The sequence below is a fragment of the Equus przewalskii genome, chromosome 28, assembly GCF_037783145.1.
Source record: "Equus przewalskii isolate Varuska chromosome 28, EquPr2, whole genome shotgun sequence".
Lineage (NCBI taxonomy): Eukaryota > Metazoa > Chordata > Mammalia > Perissodactyla > Equidae > Equus > Equus przewalskii.
The window spans coordinates 23053627-23073202 of record NC_091858.1 but is presented as its reverse complement, the minus strand read 5'-3'; the positions used below and the strand labels follow the sequence as shown (position 1 = coordinate 23073202).

General features: G+C 37.1%; 1 protein-coding gene across 8 annotated transcripts; it reads left to right on the top strand.

Annotated features, from left to right (window-relative positions):
- The first annotated feature begins 384 nt into the window (after nt 1-384).
- TLR3 (toll like receptor 3) lies at nt 385-17508 on the top strand. Of its 8 annotated transcripts, XM_070598984.1 has the most exons (7): nt 641-929; nt 1157-1242; nt 2610-2747; nt 8696-9145; nt 11074-11265; nt 13489-15341; nt 15580-17508. In XM_070598984.1, exons 4-7 carry the CDS (start codon nt 8705-8707, stop codon nt 15806-15808), a joined length of 2715 nt encoding a protein of 904 aa, XP_070455085.1. In that variant the 5' UTR covers nt 641-929; nt 1157-1242; nt 2610-2747; nt 8696-8704; the 3' UTR covers nt 15809-17508. The 8 variants fall into 8 exon arrangements, with proteins under 8 accessions (XP_008529021.1, XP_008529020.1, XP_070455085.1 ...); XM_008530799.2 differs by lacking the exon at nt 2610-2747 and having other exon boundaries at nt 385-929; nt 1157-1232; XM_008530798.2 differs by lacking the exon at nt 2610-2747 and having other exon boundaries at nt 408-929.
- Nucleotides 17509-19576: the final 2068 nt, after the last annotated feature.

Below are 19576 nucleotides of genomic sequence, written 5' to 3'. Positions count from 1 at the left end.
ATACAAGGAATGTACCCTGTCCTGCCTTCAAGTTTCCCACACATAGGAAACCTCTTGAGCACTAAGAATGTTTTACTGTACATCCCAGTGGGTATATGTGGGGGACAATTGTTTACTCAGGACAACCGTTTGCTTATGGTATTGTATTACAGATGTGACAACTGAAAATAAAAAAGTGTAACCATGAGCCCAGTAATCACCTCATGGACTGGAGTCCAGGAGAGGGCATTTAGCACCCTGATACCAACTTATTTCTTGCTGTCAATTCTGCAGTGAAGCTAGGGACATGTTTCAACTGTTCCAGGCCGTTTTATAACTTTACTTGTTTGCATAAAGCATTATGGCAACTCGGGCTATGTCCTTAGGCAAATCATTCACCTCCTTAGGTTTCGTTTTCCTTGTTTCTCAAGCAAGGAGTTGAATTAGGTGATCTCTACAGTTCCTGCCCATTGTTATATTTCACTATGTAACAATACAGTTATAATATTATAGAATAACAACAATGAAAAAATGTGTTTGTTTCTTGACAAGCACATTCCTTTGACTAGTTTGAGTCAGCAAAGCTAACTGATAACTAAATAGCGAATACTCGTGAGTTTCCTCTGGGCTTACCTATTTGTTCCCTAACAGGTTCTGATGTGGAAGGTGGAGCGGCAATGGCTCCTGGCTTTGCCACTACAGCTCTTTCTCTGCTCTGAAACTGGTTAACTCCTGCATTACTTATCTTACAAGGTGGCTAAGAAGATAACTTGAGATAAGAGAAGCGAGAGTACTTCGCTTTGATTAGGGATTGAGTTCTTTTCTGTCCCTCTGACCACATCGTGCTAGATTCTGACAGTTTTGTGTTAGTCTTTGGTAAAAAATAGAGGAAGTCACTCTGAGTTATGTATTCATTAACCTCTGGAAGACAGCTCTGCCCACACCAGGAGGTGAGACCTCACGCTCTCAACTTTGTTGCTAAATCTGTAAATCTGTGACTTTTTAAATAAAACCCAAGGGACTGCACCTGAAGAAGAAAAAAATGGGATATTTTAAAGAAGCAATTTAAAATACCTCTTGCTGAGATTGTGCCTTCTTCCCTTCCCCTTGTTAGAATGCACCAACTATTTTAAAAGGCATTTTTTTTCTAACTTTAGTTTCACTTTCGCATGTGTAGGAAACTTGCCACACTTCCCTGATGAAAACGACTGGATTTGGATTAATGAAAAAAGGAGTGGTCAGCTGTCCTCAGAGTAAGTGAAGGTATATATTTTCAATTCTTATTGGTATAGGGTCTTTCCTGTTGGGCAAAGCTAGAAGGCAGGTTGGTGTTCGCGTTCTTTGGTCTTTCTTTGATTTGGTGCTTGAAATCCAGGCAGAATCATTCAGCAAGGACAGTGGGAGAAAAGGGAGCTAAATAGCCCTGCAGAGAAGTGTTTCATAACCCAGAGTACAAGGAATAGCAACCATTTCTAACTAACACAATAAAATACTTCATGCAGTAATTAATTTTTTTTCCTTTTGTGGAATTCTGTATCTGGAGAAGCACATTAGGGAAGCTATGAAAATTGTTTTGCAACTGCCTTTTTAAAAAAATCAGGTTTGTCTTAAAGACACACAGAGTTTATTTTGTTTTTTCAGTTTTGCTGGCTGGAGAGGAGACAGGAGCTGGCATTTTGTGTTAATGTGCTTGAAAAGGAGAGAGCACTCCAGGTGTTTCTAGGAGTGAAAACATGGCTTTCTTTGGCCTGATGAAGGAAAACCGAGGAAGATGAGAAGTGGAAAGACTTTCAGATGTACAGGAAACTCAGTAATCAGCATTGGCAGATGTGGGTTAGTAACTCAGTAATCAGCATTGGCAGATGTGGGTTAGTCGGAGTCAGCCTGGGGTAGTACTGGTTCCAGGAAGTCGCCTTCCAACTTTTGAACGCAATTATGTGTTGGTGTATGTCTGTATGCAAGTGTATCTGGATAAATTTAAGAAAAAAAATATTGTGACTTTGCAAACCAAACTGTACAAGCCAAACTGTAACAATTGGTTAGCTAGTAGCTAGTGGCTCCAGACTCCATGTCCTAACCGTGATATAATATTGTCTCTCACTTGGACAAAGAAATAGTAATCCTTTGCACCCTGAGAAGGCGTTCCAAAATTGCAAGGCCCAAGGAATCTATTTTTCATTTGTTTTTAGCTTTCTCTGTTTCTGTTACATTTCATTCAACAGCAGTTTTTTTCTTCACTTTCATTTCATCCTCTAAATGTCTTTTTGTTTGTTTGTTTTACAGAAGTACATTCTATAATAACTTTTTCATATGGGTTGCATAGTTATAAACTTACTGAATCTTTGCATATCTCAAAATAATTTTCCCTCTTATCTTTAATTGTTCAGCTGGAAATGAAATTTTAGGTTCAAAATTAATTCCCCTGCACGTTTTGAAAGCTTATCACTATTGTCTTCTAATGGCTGATGTTGCTGATGACAAGTTTTGTATCAATCAGGGTCTCTTTCCTTTGGAAATAATTGATCATATGTTCTCCTAGAAGGTTTTAGGAATTTTTGTGAATGGTCACAATTCTGTAGTTTTATATGATTCTCTCTGTGTGTTTTCCTTTTTTCACTCATCCTGCCTAGCACTTGGTGAGTCATTTCCATCTGATGAAGTGTATCTTCAGATCCAGGAATGTTTTTCAGTCTTTCATGGATGTGCATTGTAAATGGTTTAGTCCTTTTCAGGAATTCTGATCTCTATCTACAGTCCTTCCAGAAAAGGTAAATGTCACCTAGATGAGGAGAATACATTGCAGGACTGTACCTGAGCGTTTGTAAATTGAGACAGTATCCTTATGGTAACGGGGAGGAGAGGTTTGGAAGAATCTCACAGAGGTGGGGGGTGAGGAGCTGGTCCCTGATTTCTAGAATGTATCATTTCCAGCCTCACATACTTCGCGCACCTGAGCAATTTGTAAGGGGCGTCCTAGCTGGCGTGGGCTGTGATGTTCCTCATAGCCTATGGATGTGAACATTGTGTGTAGCTTTAAACATAGTTAGTGCTAGTATTATAAAGCCCATAGAGTGGGAATGTTCATTTATGGACACTGATTTTCTTCTGTTTCTGAGAACTAGGTAAGAATGAAAGTAAAACCACTTCATTTTTAAAAGCATATTAGAACAATTCTAAATACTAATACTAGTTCTATTTTCCTGGAATTAATAATCTCAAATGACTTTATTCTCTAAAACTTAGCTGGAATTCTTCTTGTCTCATGACTTTTAGATCTTATGAAAAATCTATTTAAATATCATTATCATTGCTCCATCTCCACACGTTGAGAATATATGCAATTTTTTTCAATATCCAAAAGTGAAACTAGATAAATTATCATACCAGGGACTACCACATCAGTACGCTTCCCACTAAAATCAAGTGACTATATGTGGAGATGAGTGGTTTTCTTGAACTGATTAGCTACCCGTGTAGCTAATTATTATTCAGTCCTGGTTATGTTCCAGTCATTTTTCTAGGCACAGGTGGCACTGTACAAAATAAAAAACATCATGGCCTCTACTGTGATAGCTTTACGTTCTAGTAAGGAGGGATAATTAAATCAATAATGAAAAAAATATTTCAGATGATCCCCATCAATCATAGCATGGAAAAAGCAATCTAGTAAGAGAATAACAAAATGGGAAGATTTATACTTCTGACTTCAAGACTTACCATAAAACTACAATAATCAAAACAGTGTGGTGTTTGCGTAAGAACTGGTAATATTTCAGTGGAAGAGAGAGACCCCAGACACAGGTCACACCTAAACAATCCTTTGGTTTTTAAAAAAGGCGCTGAAGCAATTCCGTTGAGAAAGGAAGGTCATTTCAAGAAAAAAAAAAAAGTGGTCTGACTAAGTGGATGTGCACTTGAAAAAGATGAATCTTGACTCCTGTTTCACATGATGCAGAAAAATTAAGAGAGATCACAGACCTTAACATAACAGTTAAAACCATAAATCTCTTAAAAAGTGTAACTTGGGAGTAGGCAAGGACACAGTTTCTTAGGACACAGAAAGCAATAATAACAAAAGAAAAAAATGATAAATTAGAATTTATCATAATTAAGAAGACACTATCATTCATTAAGAAAATGAATGGGTAACTCACAAAATGGGAAGAAATAGTCACAAAATATAAATCTGGCTAAAGGGGGCTAACCCCGTGGCTGAGTGGTTAAGTTTGTGCACTTCACTTCTGTGGCCCAGGGTTTCACTGGTTCGGATCCTGGGCATGGACCTAGCACTGCTCATCAGGCCATGCTGAGGTGGCGTCCCACATAGCACAACCAGAAGGACCTACAGATATAATATATAGCTATGTACTAGGGGGATTTGGGGAGAAGAAGAAGAAAAAAAGAAGACTGGGGACAGATGTTAGCTCAGAGCCTATCTTTAAAAAAACAAAAATCTGACAAAGGACTCATACTTGTACAAATTTATATATATAAAATTCCTGTAACACAATAATAAAAAAGAAACAACCTAAATAATCAATGAGCAAAATATTTGAACATACAAGGGAAGATACACAAATGGACAATAAGCACGTGAAAAATTGTTAAATATCATTAGTCAGCAGGGAAATGCAAATTACAACCATAAGAGATATTATTACTACACATCCCCTAGAATGACTAAAAGTAAAAGAGCTAATAGTACCATTTGGTAAAGGTGTTGGTGAGAGTGTAAAATGGTACAAAATTTTGCCAAAAGTTCCGGCAATTTCTTATGAAACTAACGGTACACTTACTAAATGACCAGCAATTTCAATCCTGGGTATTCACCCCAAAGAAATCAAGTATATATGTCCATAAAAACATGTACAAAAATGTTCATACTAACTTTATTCATAATAGTAAAAAACCTCACACAACCCATGTGTCTGATAATCAGAGCATGGACAAGGTATGATATTACTCATACACTGGAATACCTCTCAGTTACTAAAAGAAAAGAACCACTGAAACATGCAACATGGATGAATTTCAGCAATACTGTCTGGGTGAAAGAAGCCCTCTTTAAGAGAGTGAATATGATCCCGCTGATGTGAAGTTATAAACCACACAAAGATAATCCACAGTGGAAAAAAGTCAGAGCAGTGGTGGTCTCCGAGAGATGAGATTGGAATTAACTGGGAAAGGTATGGGGAAACTCTCTAGAGTTTGGGGTGCGCAGGTCAGAGAACGCACATAAAGATTTGTGCATTTCATTGAATGCAAACTTCACATCGAAAGGAAAAACTCTATTAATGAATATTGGATTGGAGGTAGTAATGCACACTCTTTAGAGGGAAGGTTCTCATGTTGCAGAATACCTTCATGAACTGATGATGGATACAGGATGGATAGATGGGTAGATATATGGCAACACATGGGTGTTCACTATAAAGTTCTTTGAATTGTGCTGTTTAGGGTTTTTCATTAGAAACGTTGGAAAAAAATTAACTGTGATATAGCCATATTCTGTATGAATGGGTTATTCTACAGCAATGAAAATAAACAAATGCTGCTACAGGACAAGATGTGGATGAATCTCACAAACCTAATGTGGAGTAAAAAAAGACATGAAATGATATGTAGTGCACGATTCCATTAATAGATAATACAAAAGCAGGTCAACTTAATCTTTTGTGTAAGAAATCACAAAACGCTTGTCTTTGGGAATGAGGAGGTGGTGGCTAGGAGGGAGCTGAGGGAGGTCTCTGGGGTGTTCTTAGTGTTCTGTTTCCTGATCTGAGTGGTGAATACATTGATATGCTCACTTTGTGAGAATTTAACAAGCTGTCCACTCATGATTTGTGAACGGTTCTGTATGTATTTAAAATATAATTGCTAAAATTAAAGAATTATATGTCAATATAAGTCCTGATCCAGTATATATCAATATATATATTGCTAAAGTGTATATCGATATAAGTCCTGACACAAAATCTAAGCTTATGTCTAGGAATATAGAATAAAAAGATTAAAAGGTAACTTTAAATATAAAGAAGATCACACAGCAAGCACAATGAGAACCTGAAAGTGGTTCCAAAGGAGAGAACATAGGAGAAGGACAAAAGGAAATGATCATAGTGAGAATACAAAGAGAAATCATAGAAACTTAGGGAAGATACGAACCTGAAGATTGAAAATACCAGAGTGTATAGTCACGTTAAAGGAAAGATTTAGCGTGATACATCATTGTGAAATTTTACATTACCAAGGACAAAGAAAAGATCCTAAAAACTTCCAAAGAGAAAAAGGAAAGGAAAATAAAAGAATCCCTTATTTTAATAAAGGGAAGAAAATCAGATGGGCATCAGATTTCTTTCTAGCAATACTGGATACTGGATATTAGAAAACAATGGAATAATGCCTTCATGATTTTGCATTAAAATGATTTTGAATCTCAAATAGCCTACATGTCAAAATCATGAGGACAAAAACAACAAAAAACAGACATACGAGAACTTAGAAAGATAACCTTCTATAAACGTTTTGGGGAGGGAGGGAGAAAGAACTACTCAAGGAGATACTCTAATCAAAGAATATACAAGCAGCATTAATCTAGGAGCTCAGAGAAATGGATTCTGTGATGATAGCCAACAAGTGGCAGGTGTTGGACGTATCCATCAAAATTGGCCATTCAACCAAGAGTACCATTAAGAAGCCGGATGATCTTGGTGTGATGGAAATGAAGCCACATATAATTTTTCTTTCAACAAGAATAAAATAAGGGAAATTATCAACTTCAAAAAAGTCATGGTCCAAAAAAAGCAGCAAACCAAACAAGGCATAATTCTGAAGAATCGATTTAGCATAAGGGAGACAAATTCATGTTGCCTTCAATCTTCACCAGTCACCTCCTTGTAAGCATAGGGTTATACCTTCTGCATTCAACTGCACTGATGTTTTATTCATGGGCAATATAAATTCCTTACAAACTCTATTTAATGCAAAGATTCCACAACTGAAATCCTATTTCCTTTCGTTTCTGTGCACAAAACTGTGATTGTTACTTAAGGCTCTTCAAATCGTCCATTTAAAACATCAAACACAATTATGTTTAATTTATAAGAATTACAAAAATTTTACATAAAAATCAAAGCAGTGTATTTAATGTCCTAAGCAATTTTTATCGGATGTATAAAAGATTGCTATTAATACTCGTAAAGGCTTCTGGATTTTGTGAATGATGTATTAGCAAATGCTTAAACTTATTACTTTCAATCTTTAAACCAAGCAGAAGGGTAAAGTGACTATGGATGTGTCATAACCCAGGACTTTCTTTTCATGCTTTAAAGTGAAATTGATGAACAGAGCAATTTTAAAGGAATCTGGCCTCCGTAAATGAAGATCATTTGTAGCTGTGTGGAGAAGATACTGGTTGCTTCCTAGCCTGTGAAAGCAGCCCCAGAGTCCGTGCTATAGCTTGCCACCTAACCCAAGGTTGCGTTAATAAGGAGCTTCTCAAATCTTTTCAACCATCTGTGAACTTCCTTGAATTTCAATTATGTTACATGCTTGGCTCCCTCTACTATTTCCTTCTTGTTGAATGGTTAGTTATGATTGTCTCATGATATAAATTGTCTTTGTTTTATATAGATTTTCTTTATAGTAAAAAATTTACAAAATAGAAAAGTTATAATTATTCATGTGTAAATCATGGGATTATCGCACTGATCAATAATAGGAATAGCATCAAATGTTGCTCTGTGTCAGATACTGTAAGGTTTATCTCCCTTAATCCTCACAACTGTCTAGGAGGGAGGAGCCACTGTAGTTATCTCTGCTTACAAGATAAGGAAACTAAGGCCTGAGGAATGAATTGATTTGCTAGAGGCTACAAAGCGGAGGAGCCAGGATCAGAATGCACAGTGTAATTCCAGGGTTTGTTTTCTTAATCACTATGTTTTTCTGTCTTACTCATACTGCAGTGAATACCTATTTATATAATCATAAAATTGTAAATGATATTCATTGAGTTTAGGTTTTCCGAATTGATCTAGACCAAGCATGTCAGACTTCATCATGGTTTCAGGATAAAAATGGTAAGATTTTATATCTTGACAATGTCAAGCAATGTTATAGCTGACAGTTTTAGGAAACATAAGGATAGAAGAAGTGAGATAAAAATATAGGAGTGTACATTTCCTGTATCACAGTGTGAAGAGTCAAGAGATTTGGTGTAAAGGTGGTTGATCAAGGAATAGAGATTTAGGCATGTCTTCAAGATTATAAATGTAACAATGGATTAAATTTAAAATAACTAAGGAAAATATGAAGAGGATGAAGGAATAGTATAACTATGTTCCTTATCTTTATAGTGGGAAGAAAATAATATCAGTAAACGAAGAAACAGAAACGTAAGCATTTTATTTAGTTTTGTGGAGGTGACCCTAAGAATTAAGAATAGAAATAGTCAAGAGGTTACACTGGAATGTTGCAAGTGGGGTGGAGGTGAAGAATGAGGAGAGAGCTTGTATGTTCCATTTTTTACTTTTCTGTGCTGTTGAATTATTTCCATTGGATGTATTACTTGTATATTACATACTTGTATATCATAAAAGTTATGAGTAAGAAGAGCATACATAGTCACATTTGGTTATATATTTTACAAGGAATATACCAATGCAGAGGAAAGCATGTGCTGTTAATGTTGTCCATACCTTTTATATTTCTTTCATAGGACAGAATCATGAGTCAGAGTTTGCCTTATCACGTCTACTCCTTTTTGAGACTGTTGCCCTTTTGGGTCCTGTGTGCATCCTGCAACAAGTGTGCTGTTAGACATGAAGTAGCTGACTGCAGTCACCTGAAGTTGACTCAAATACCTGATGACCTCCCAGCAAACATAACGGTGTTGAATCTCACCCATAATCAATTCAGAAGACTGCCACCTGACAATTTTACAAGATACAGCCAACTTACTATCTTGGATGGAGGATTTAACTGCATCTCAAAACTAGAGCCAGAATTGTGCCAAAAACTCCCTTTATTGGAAATTTTGGACCTCCAGCACAATGAGCTGTCTCAATTTTCTGATAAAACCTTTATGTTCTGCATGAATTTGACTGAACTCCATCTAAGGTCCAACTCAATCCAGAAAATTCAAAATAATCCCTTTAAAAATCTGAAGGTAAGATGAAAATATTCATTTTCATATAGGAAATAAAAAATGTTATCTAGGGGCCAGCCCTGTGGCCAAGTGGTTAAGTTCACATACTCCACTTTGGCGGCCCAGGGTTTCGCTGGTTTGGATCCTGGGCGTGGACATGGCATCGCTTATCAGGCCACGTTGAGGCAGCGTCCCACATGCCACAACTAGAAGGATCCACAACTAGAATATACAACTATGTCCTGAGAGGATTTGGGAGAAAAAGCAGAAAAGAATAAAACAAGATTGTCAACAGTTGTTAGATTAGGTGTCAACCTAAAAAAAAAAAAGTTATCTAATGTTAAGTTTTCAAGTCACTTATTCATCCTTACACTTAATATCTGAATATCAAGGTGAAGAATAAGAAATTTGATTTGCCTAAATGGGGAGAGGGGGCACCCCACACACAAATATTGCCATTATGGTTGGAAATGTTTTTAAAAGAGAAAATGCCATTTAAATCAGTTATAATCTTAATTTTAAAGAACTCTGCCTCTCTCCCTTCCTCCTATTAGAAATAGAACTTAGAGGGGCCAACCTGGTTTCATAGTGGTTAAGTTCGTGCACTCCACTTTGGCGGCCTGGGGTTTGCAGGTTCAGATCCCAGGCGTGGACCTACACACTGCTCATCAAGCCATGCTGTGGTGGTGTCCCACATACAAGAGGTGGAAATCAGAGAAGAATCTTATCTGTGATGATCAGAGAAGAATCAGAATATCCCATGAGGAACATGGCAAATAAACTCTCAATGCTGCTAATTTAATAAGTCCAAATTCTGACTTCAATAAAGTTAACAAATTGGTACATGGTAAAGCAAGTTGTTCAACTAAAAATTACCTGCTCTTGATTTAAGAAATCTCCTCACAATATTGGTTTTCAAATGGCTATCCCCTTTTTCTTTTCAGCACTTTGCTTGAGTTTGAGATCTGTGAAAAATGTTTGTTACTGTTTCTAAGTCTGAGACAATTATTAATTGCTTTTCTTAAACCTAAGCCATTGTCAAAACCTTTGTTTCCTTCATTTAATGGACTTACACAAAACTAAGCATTCCTTGACCTCAGATGCCGAGAATAACGTTCAAATTTAAATATGCTTAGAAACATTTATAAAATGATTTGCTTGCTAGGGACTTGAAATTCTTTCTTGTGCCTTCTTTGATTCTGATGTGGATGAAATGTCTTTGCACACAGACCTCAAAATCTGGTTAGAGTAATCGTTGGCAATATGTTATTTTTATTTTTAAAACATAAATAACAGTCTTGTTCTGTTTAATAGACGTTACATAAGATTTTGTCCCAACATATATCAGCTTTTCCTTCCCTTTTACCTGAGTGGAAGGTCACATGTTCAAAAGCAGCAGAGAGGGATGAAATACTCAACCACGCTGACAAAACAAACAAACAAGATTGATATTCTGCACTAGCCATGATGCAGAATTTATATAACTGTCAATCTTTCTCAATATAAGATTTCATGAACAGCAAAGATCTACTCATCCTTTTTAAGAAAACAGATTTTTTCTTCTTCTTTCTGTTGTTTTGTGACAAGGCTGTTGCATGACACTATATGTTGATAAGCCACATGAATATTCTTTACATCATAAATAATTTCTTATTATAAATAAATACATGAATGCATGCTTCATAGGAATATTTCTTGTATCAAGAATAAACAAACGTAAGTCCTTTTATTTTGGTAAGAGAAATAAAGTGATCCTTGAAGTAAGAAACCAAATCCTTGTAACAATGATATTTTCAGACATAAGAAAGATTTTTTATTACTCCTATTGTTGTCTATAGAATAATACAGAGTTGATATATTGCTGTTGTGTTATTTCTAAAATTCATGTACACTTAGAGGAACTATTTTTGATGGCAAGACTCTAACATATACATGTTTTTTTCTCTCAGAATTTAATCAAATTAGATCTATCTCATAACGGTTTATCATCTACTAAATTAGGAACTCAGCTCCAACTGGAAAATCTCCAAGAGCTTCTGTTATCAAATAATAAAATTCAGGCACTGAGACGTGACGAACTTGATTTCCTTGGCAATTCTTCTTTGAAAAAGTTAGAGTTGTCCTCAAATCAAATTAAAGAGGTAAGAAGTAAGGTGAAATTATTATGTGTGCTACTTTTAAGTGCGGACACTTCCTAAATGTGTCATATGGGTAAGAATCTAAAAATCCCTAGAGAAAGAGGTTATGAGATTTTCCACGTCTTCCAGAAATTCTTCACATTTATTGCTTGGGCTCATTGATGTCTTCCTCACAAGGAAAGGAGTTGGGTGACAATTAGGAGCTGAGACTGACTCTGCTGTCAAACAGAAGTGGGTTAAAATCCCCGTTCCATTAGAAGCCAGTACTTTGACCTTGGAGAACTTACTTAACCTCTCTGGGTCTTAGTTTTCTCGCTGGTGAAGTGGAACGAATACCAAGTATCTCACAAAATCTCTGAAAGAACTGAAATAGCATGATGGTTAAGAGTGCAGTCTTTTGAGTTGAGTTAGCTGGCTCCCTATCTGGGCTTTCTCTCTTAATAATTATATGATCAGGAACATTATTCACGTTCTCTCTGCTCCAGTTCCCCAGTTTTAAAATTGGTCTAATAATAACACTATTTCATTGGGCTGGGTGGTAAAGAATTTGGCACAGTGTCTGCTGTTCAGTAAGTGCCCCATAAATGACAACTAGCATTCAACTTTATAAAAACCTTCCCATAATGGAGTACACCTAACCTTCTCTTTATGAATCCATAATCTTCAATTTGTTAACTATTTTTGTATACAGGTATGTCAGTATTTTATTCCTTTACAGGCTGAGAATAAGACTATTGGAAATCGCAAACCAAATCAGAATTTTTTAAAGCTGTGTTAATTTTGAGACATAATTTGAGACTGTGTACAAAATTATCCTGAGATATTAATTGAATATTCTATGCAAGCTACTCCAGTTAATTTTTGAACAGCGTTTTTTTCTGTTTAGAGCCCGTATTGGAGAAATCTTATAAAATATATAAATAATGAGGGGGAAAATAAAAATCATCCAAAAGTCCACAATCCAGAGACAACCAGTGTTAGCATTTGGGTATGTTTATCTCCAGCTTTTCTCCAAATAATAAAAAGAAAATTAACAGCAGCCGAGAATCATAGATTGCTTGACTGTAAACTGTATGGCAGGCACTGTGACTAGTTCTTTTTAAATATTTTTTGATGTAATCCTGTAATACAGTCCAACTTGTTCTCATCACTTTACACAAGAGTAAAACAAGATGAAGAAAGATTAGGGAACTTCTCCGAGGTCTTGCAGGTGACCAGCTGGTGACAGAGCTGGGTTTCTGGTAGTGTTAGACCAGGCGCCATGCTCTTACAGCTGTGCTATGTTGCCTCTTTGAGGATGACAGTGTATCCTGCCGTGTAAAAGTAATACTGTATCACGCACATCCTCCATGTCATGAAGAACTATTCAAAAACTTAAATGCAGTGACTGCAAAGTAATCTTACCACATAGATTTACCATCATCAACTTAATCATTTCCTTCTTTGTATTTCGACTTACTTTACTTACACCAACGCACACTTCCTCCAACTTTCCTGTCTTTTCTTCCGTTAGCCCTAACATCTCATATATGACATGGTGGAAATCAGAGCCTCTTGGCTCTCCTGGTGGACCTAACCACCAGGGACTGGCTACTATCCTGTTGATTCCTTCTCTCCTGCCTTCTGTTCTCTTGTTCCAGTGCTGAACCCTAGAGCAGCTAAGCCTTCTGGTGAGGGAAGAGGGGCAGAGCAGAAGGGAAACACTGTAACGAAATAAAGTCAGGAGAAAACCTTGGTGGAAAGCCAGAAAGGACCGCTGGAACTCAGAATTACGGAAGGGAAAGTGTGCATCACTGTTTCATAATAAACTCCATGCACTCATTTCACTGAGAAGGGTGATCACCAAGACAGAAACAGGATCTGCCCCGATGGTGACTTTACAAACAGTTTATGAATTCCAGTTATACTCAGTGTCATGAGGTAAAAGTACCAGGAGACTTAACCTGGACTGGGAGGGCAGGGAAGGCCCCCTGATGAAGTGGCATCTCAGCTGAGACATGAATGTTGGGTAGATGTCAACCAGTGGCCAGGGGAGATAAGGGGCTGGAGCGGGAGTTGGGTGTTACAGGCACAGAGCAAGGAGCTGTGCAGTAGAGGGATGGAGAGAAAACCCAGAGAAGGTGGGAAAGTAGAAGGGGGATTGGGTACAGAATTGTGTCTAAACTTTCAAGGGCTGTACAGACTGTTGCGTTTTGGTTATTAATCTTTTGTTTCTCCCACTTTCAGTTTTCTCCAGGGTGTTTTCAGGCAATTGGAAAATTATTTGGCCTCTCTCTGAACAGTGTCCAACTGGGCCCCAGTCTCACAGAGAAACTTTGTCTGGAATTATCAAACACCAGCATCCAGAATCTATCTTTGAGTAACACACAGCTGTACAGAACGAGCAATACAACTTTCTTTGGGCTAAAGCAGACAAATCTCACCATGCTCGATCTTTCCCACAACAACTTAACTGTGATTGGTAATGATTCCTTTGCTTGGCTTCCCCATCTGGAATATTTCTTCCTGGAGTATAATAATATAGAGCATTTGTATGTTCACTCCTTTTATGGGCTTTTCAATGTGAGATACCTGAATTTGAGACGATCTTTTACTAAGCAGAGCATTTCTCTTGCTTCGCTTCCCAAGATTGATGATTTTTCCTTTCAGTGGCTAAAATGTTTGGAGTATCTTAACATGGAAGATAATAATTTTCCAGGCATAAAAAGCAATATGTTCACAGGATTGGTAAAGCTGAAACACTTAAGTCTGTCCAACTCCTTTTCAAGTTTGCGGACTCTAACAAATGAAACATTTCTATCACTCGCTCATTCTCCTCTACTCACACTCAACCTAACCAAAAACAAAATCTCAAAACTAGAAAGTGGTGCTTTTTCTTGGTTGGGCCACCTAAAGATACTGGACCTTGGCCTTAATGAAATTGGGCAAGAACTCACAGGTCAGGAATGGAGAGGTCTAGAAAATATTTTTGAAATCTACCTGTCCTACAACAAATACCTACAATTGACTAGCAACTCTTTTGCCTTGGTTCCAAGCCTTCAAAGACTGATGCTCCGAAGGGTGGCCCTTAAAAATGTGGACAGCTTCCCTCCACCTTTTCGCCCTCTTCATAACTTGACCATCCTGGATCTAAGCAACAACAACATAGCCAACATAAATGATGAACTGTTGGAGGGTCTTGAGAAACTAGAAGTTCTGGATTTGCAGCATAACAATTTAGCACGGCTCTGGAAACACGCAAACCCTGGTGGTCCTGTTCATTTTCTAAAGGGTCTTTCTCACCTCCACGTCCTTAACTTAGAGTCTAACGGCTTTGATGAGATCCCAGCAGAGGCCTTCAAGAATTTATTTGAATTAAAAAGCATTAATCTAGGACTGAATAATTTAAACATACTTCCGCCATCTGTCTTTGACGATCAGGTGTCTCTGAAGTCACTGAGCCTTCAGAAGAATCTCATCACATCAGTTGAGAAGAATGTTTTTGGGCCAGCTTTGAAGAACCTGAGTAGTTTAGATATGAGCTTTAATCCATTTGATTGTACATGTGAAAGCATTGCCTGGTTTGTTAATTGGATTAATGGTACCCATACCAACATCTCTGAGCTATCAAGTCATTATCTCTGCAACACTCCACCTCAGTATCATGGTTTCCCAGTGATGCTTTTTGATACATCATCCTGCAAAGACAGTGCCCCCTTTGAACTTCTTTTCATGATAAATACCAGTTTCCTATTGATTTTTATCTTTATTGTACTGCTCATCCATTTTGAAGGCTGGAGAATATCTTTTTACTGGAACGTTTCAGTGCATCGAGTTCTTGGTTTCAAAGAAATAGACAGCCAGCCAGAGCAGTTTGAGTATGCAGCATATATAATTCACGCCTACAAAGATAGGGACTGGGTCTGGGAACACTTCTCCCCAATGGAAGAACAAGATCAAACTCTCAAGTTTTGTCTGGAAGAAAGGGACTTTCAGGCAGGTGTCCTTGAACTTGAAGCAATTATTAACAGCATCAAAAGGAGCAGAAAAATTATTTTCATTATAACACAGCATCTATTAAAAGATCCATTATGCAAAAGGTAGGTAAACATTGTGCAATTTTTAGTGTGTACTTGCTTTTCAATTGAGTTTTTAAATGCGACTAACATTATTACTCACAACTCAAGGAATTTTAAAAATAAAATTGAGAGAAAACATAACTTGATTTTTAGTGACAGGTTCAAGTAAACTCTAAGGGGAATTTTAGATTGTAGAGCTTTTGACTGTCAAAATATGTATATTGATATATAACTTAGTTCAATAATGTTTTTCAATTAGATTCAAGGTGCATCATGCAGTTCAGCAAGCTATTGAACAGAACCTGGATTCCATTATATTGATCTTTCTTGAGGAGATTCCAGATTATAAACTGAACCATGCGCTCTGTTTGCGAAGAGGAATGTTTAAATCGCGCTGTATCTTGAACTGGCCAGTCCAGAAAGAACGGATAAATGCCTTTCATCATAAACTGCAAGTAGCACTTGGATCCAGAAATTCAGCACATTAAATGTTTTTAAAGACTAATTTACAAAGGCGTAATTTTCCCAATTTAAAAGTTCCATGTTAAATTTGTTTTATCTGAAAATAACATAAATCTGTTTATTCATATTTATAGGTGAGAATATTATATCACAATTATATCTCTTCCATGGAAATATGTCTCCCTACTTCAGGTGTTCCATTGCCAATTAACTTAATTTGACTCCAAATAAACGTAGAAGAATATCCTGTACTAAGGAATACTCAATTGGTTGCTGAGGCCTGTGACAATAATAATATTTAAAATATTCCTCATTTAAAGAAAAGTCAGAGTTTATGAGGATTTGTGATAATTACGTTTGGGTTTTTTGGGATGCATTCATATAGAATAAAAGATAATTGTTTTAAAGGGTACAATGCTATTTCAGTTGTAAAAGAGCAAAATATATATCTACATTTTTAAAAGTTTAATTATGGTATTTTTTTTAAATTGAAAAGCTTTGTATTTTAGTAGTGCCTATCCAGTGCTGATTTCTTAAATGTTAAATACCATTTTAATATACCTTATAGAGGGCAGAAAACATTTGTCATTCATTTTGATTACTTAATAAAAGAAATAATTTAATAAAGACTTACTTATATTTTCCTGGTATTTGGATTTCTGCTGTAGGAGGTATTAGAAGAAATAACTCTCTTGCTTAAAAATATTGCAGAAAGGCTTGCTTCCTGAAGGTTAATTGGTAGATTGGCTTTGTGGAAACAAAAATTTGTCTTCCTCTGGTCACAGACCCAGGAGACAGCCCTGGCCGAATCACCTGGTGCCACAGCGACTCTTTGACTCCTTGAAAATTATGATAAACAAAATCTTAAAGATTCCCTTGTAATTAGCGATGATGGTCATGGTATAACACATTCACATGGAATCTATTATTCTACCTTAAAATAGTATACTATGTGTAAGTTAGTTCTTTTCTAGAAAGACTATTTTAAGTTTTGTTTTTGTTTTACAATAAAAAGAGTCTAATTCTTGGAACTAGACAAGAATAAATTTTTAAAACCTTTATATTCAAATATAAGAGAGGGTTGACATTATGCTGAGTTACTTTCTGTACTTGAAGGGCCCATTCGTCTGCTGAATTTAGGGAGCTTTTGCGATGTCACATTTGGGAACTTTAAGGAGTTCAGTGTTCTCAGGGCTAAAGTTGACACAATTCTGGAAAATTAATACCCGCTGTACTGCTGGTTCTGGGAGTCTACAGTCCCCCGACATCGTGACTATACAGAGGTCTCATTTTCCCTTTCACATTACGCACCATCCTTCCACAGGAGACACTTGTTTTACAGCCTTTTCATTAAGATTTGTTTTCTAACTGTAAAACAATGCTGGTTTACTCTGGCATCATAAAATAAAAAATCACAGCTACTTTTTTTCTTGATGCAGTTTGGATGTTATCTATCAATATTCTCAACTGCATTAAAATGTCTCTAAATCAATGATTACTATGAATTAACCAATCCATGATCAATTTGTGAAAAGCAGGGCGGGAAGTAATTTTGCTTTCATTGTCTTGTTTGTTTGCTTATGAAGTAGTTGATCAAAGGGCCACCATTTAAATGGAGTCCAAATGTAATTTTTAAAAAGTTGCTTTATATTTAAGAGGTTAGGCTACACAAGAGATGATCTGTTTAACTGAGTATAAATGAAACTAATAAAAGGTGTAACTTTTATTGACTTGACTTGTGTTTGACCTACACAGGAAGCAACATCCTGAACTTCTGCAAGCTGTCTTTTATAATTGTTCTCAGGAGGATCCTCCTCCCTTGAGTTCAAGACAAGGGGAGAGGAGTAAAGGATGTTTGTCTGACAGATTGATTTCCACAAGTGAACCGACTTGCTTAAATGCCCTCATGGTGCCATCATGTCATCTGTTCACTCCAAGTTCTTCTTCCTATTGTTCACTTTCAAAACAAATCCCAGCTGAATCAACCATATTGAGTTTAAAATAAATCTGGGTGTTTAGATTCTACCTAAAAATGACATCTTTTCGATTATAAGAAGAAGTAGAAACAATTTGTTAGTGAGGAAGGGGGTTTTCAATGCCATTTGTTTAACAGTGTTTAATTATTCAAATGTCTACCTTAGATTATTTGTAAAAGGGACTCAATAGTAAGTGGTGAGGACCATTAGAAAATGGAAAGATGCTCCAGATCAAGAGCTTAAAAAATATTCCTTGCCATCTATAGAGACAGAAAGTAGATTAGTTTTTTGTCTGGGCCTAAGGACAGGGGAAAATGGGAATAACTGCAGATGAGCACAAGAGATCTTTCTGGGGTGAGGAGAATGTTCTAAAGTTGGATTGTGGTAATGACTGCACAACTATGTAAATTTACTAAAAATCATTGACTCATACACTTAAAACAGGTGGATTTTATGGTATATAAATTATATGTTAATAACACCGTTAAAAAATAGTGTTAATTGAGCAGCTACATGTCTAGCCCGTGCTAAATACCATGGAGTACAAAGGAGATGAGTTACACTGTAGACAATGGGGCAGTAAGAGGTAGGATAGGAAGGGCTTATCGAAGATGGACCTGGACAGGGAAGGATCCGTGGAAGAGGATCAGTTCCTTCAAAGCTGGGTGAGATTTTGGTGGGTGAGGAGGCAGATGGCAGAACAAATAGTAAGATGGAAGGTAGGGAGGGAGACAGGAACTTGGTGTCGGGAGATGGTAGAGATGCGTCAGAGGATGGAACCATGTTGCAGAGAGCACGGCAGAGGAGTTTACATTTAAAGAGTTAGGTATTTTGAAATTGTAACTTTATGGGTTTCAAAGAGTGGCAAAGCTAGAAACAATAATGAGATTCCCTCCTGGGATCTATGACTTAGACTTATGTGACAACTAGTTGAATAGAGGAGCTTAACTTATAACTTCACAGTCCAAATAGCCAGATTTACTCTCACATAACAGAAGGGGATTTGAAGCGCTTTCTTTTTCCTATAAACACATAAACCTATATTACAATAATAAGACATGGCAATCAGTTGATCATTAGTCACTGATTACAATAGATGATATGCTAGCCATTCTTAGCTCTTGCAACTCTCTAACCTTGATCCATCTTCCTGTCCAAGGGAGAAACTGGTTCTCTCACGGGACTCTCCCCCAACCAGTTTAACCGTCTCTTGGGGCAGCCAGTTTTGAATTCTTAGCTTCCTTTTATCTTAAGTCAGTTCCCCAGGAAACACACAGCAGGATGGAGATTTACGTGCAGCAGGTTTGGAGGAGTACTCTGATTTACAAGGGAGTGAAACAAGCTGTATTGGGAAGAGAGACAATAGTGAACTGTGCTGCAATTGCAATGGTCACTGAGACCTCAGCAGACCCAAAGGAGAGCTCTGGAGCTGGAGTGGCACTACAGAGTTGATGCAAATCTAGGCAAAGGGCCTGGGCCACTGTACCCTCACATCAACCGGTTGTTGGGTGTAGGCAGTCCCAGGGAGGAAGTGTGACCTTGAGCAAAAAGCTTTGCCCAAGAACAATTCCAAAGAAGGGACTCCATCGGGAACCATCGGGAGCTAACAGTGGGCAACTGGAAGAATAGGTCCCTGGGTCCTGGAAGGGGACATCTTGGCGGTTCACTGCAGCATCCATTACACCTTCTAAGCTATTTAAGAATTAAAATAGACAGAGCTCAGTTGGTTTCTTTAAGCGCTTCTGCAGCTTCCAACCATTTTCTTTTTTTTTAAATAAAGTCTGTTCCAGAAATTCTGGAAAACAAATGACTTCATAG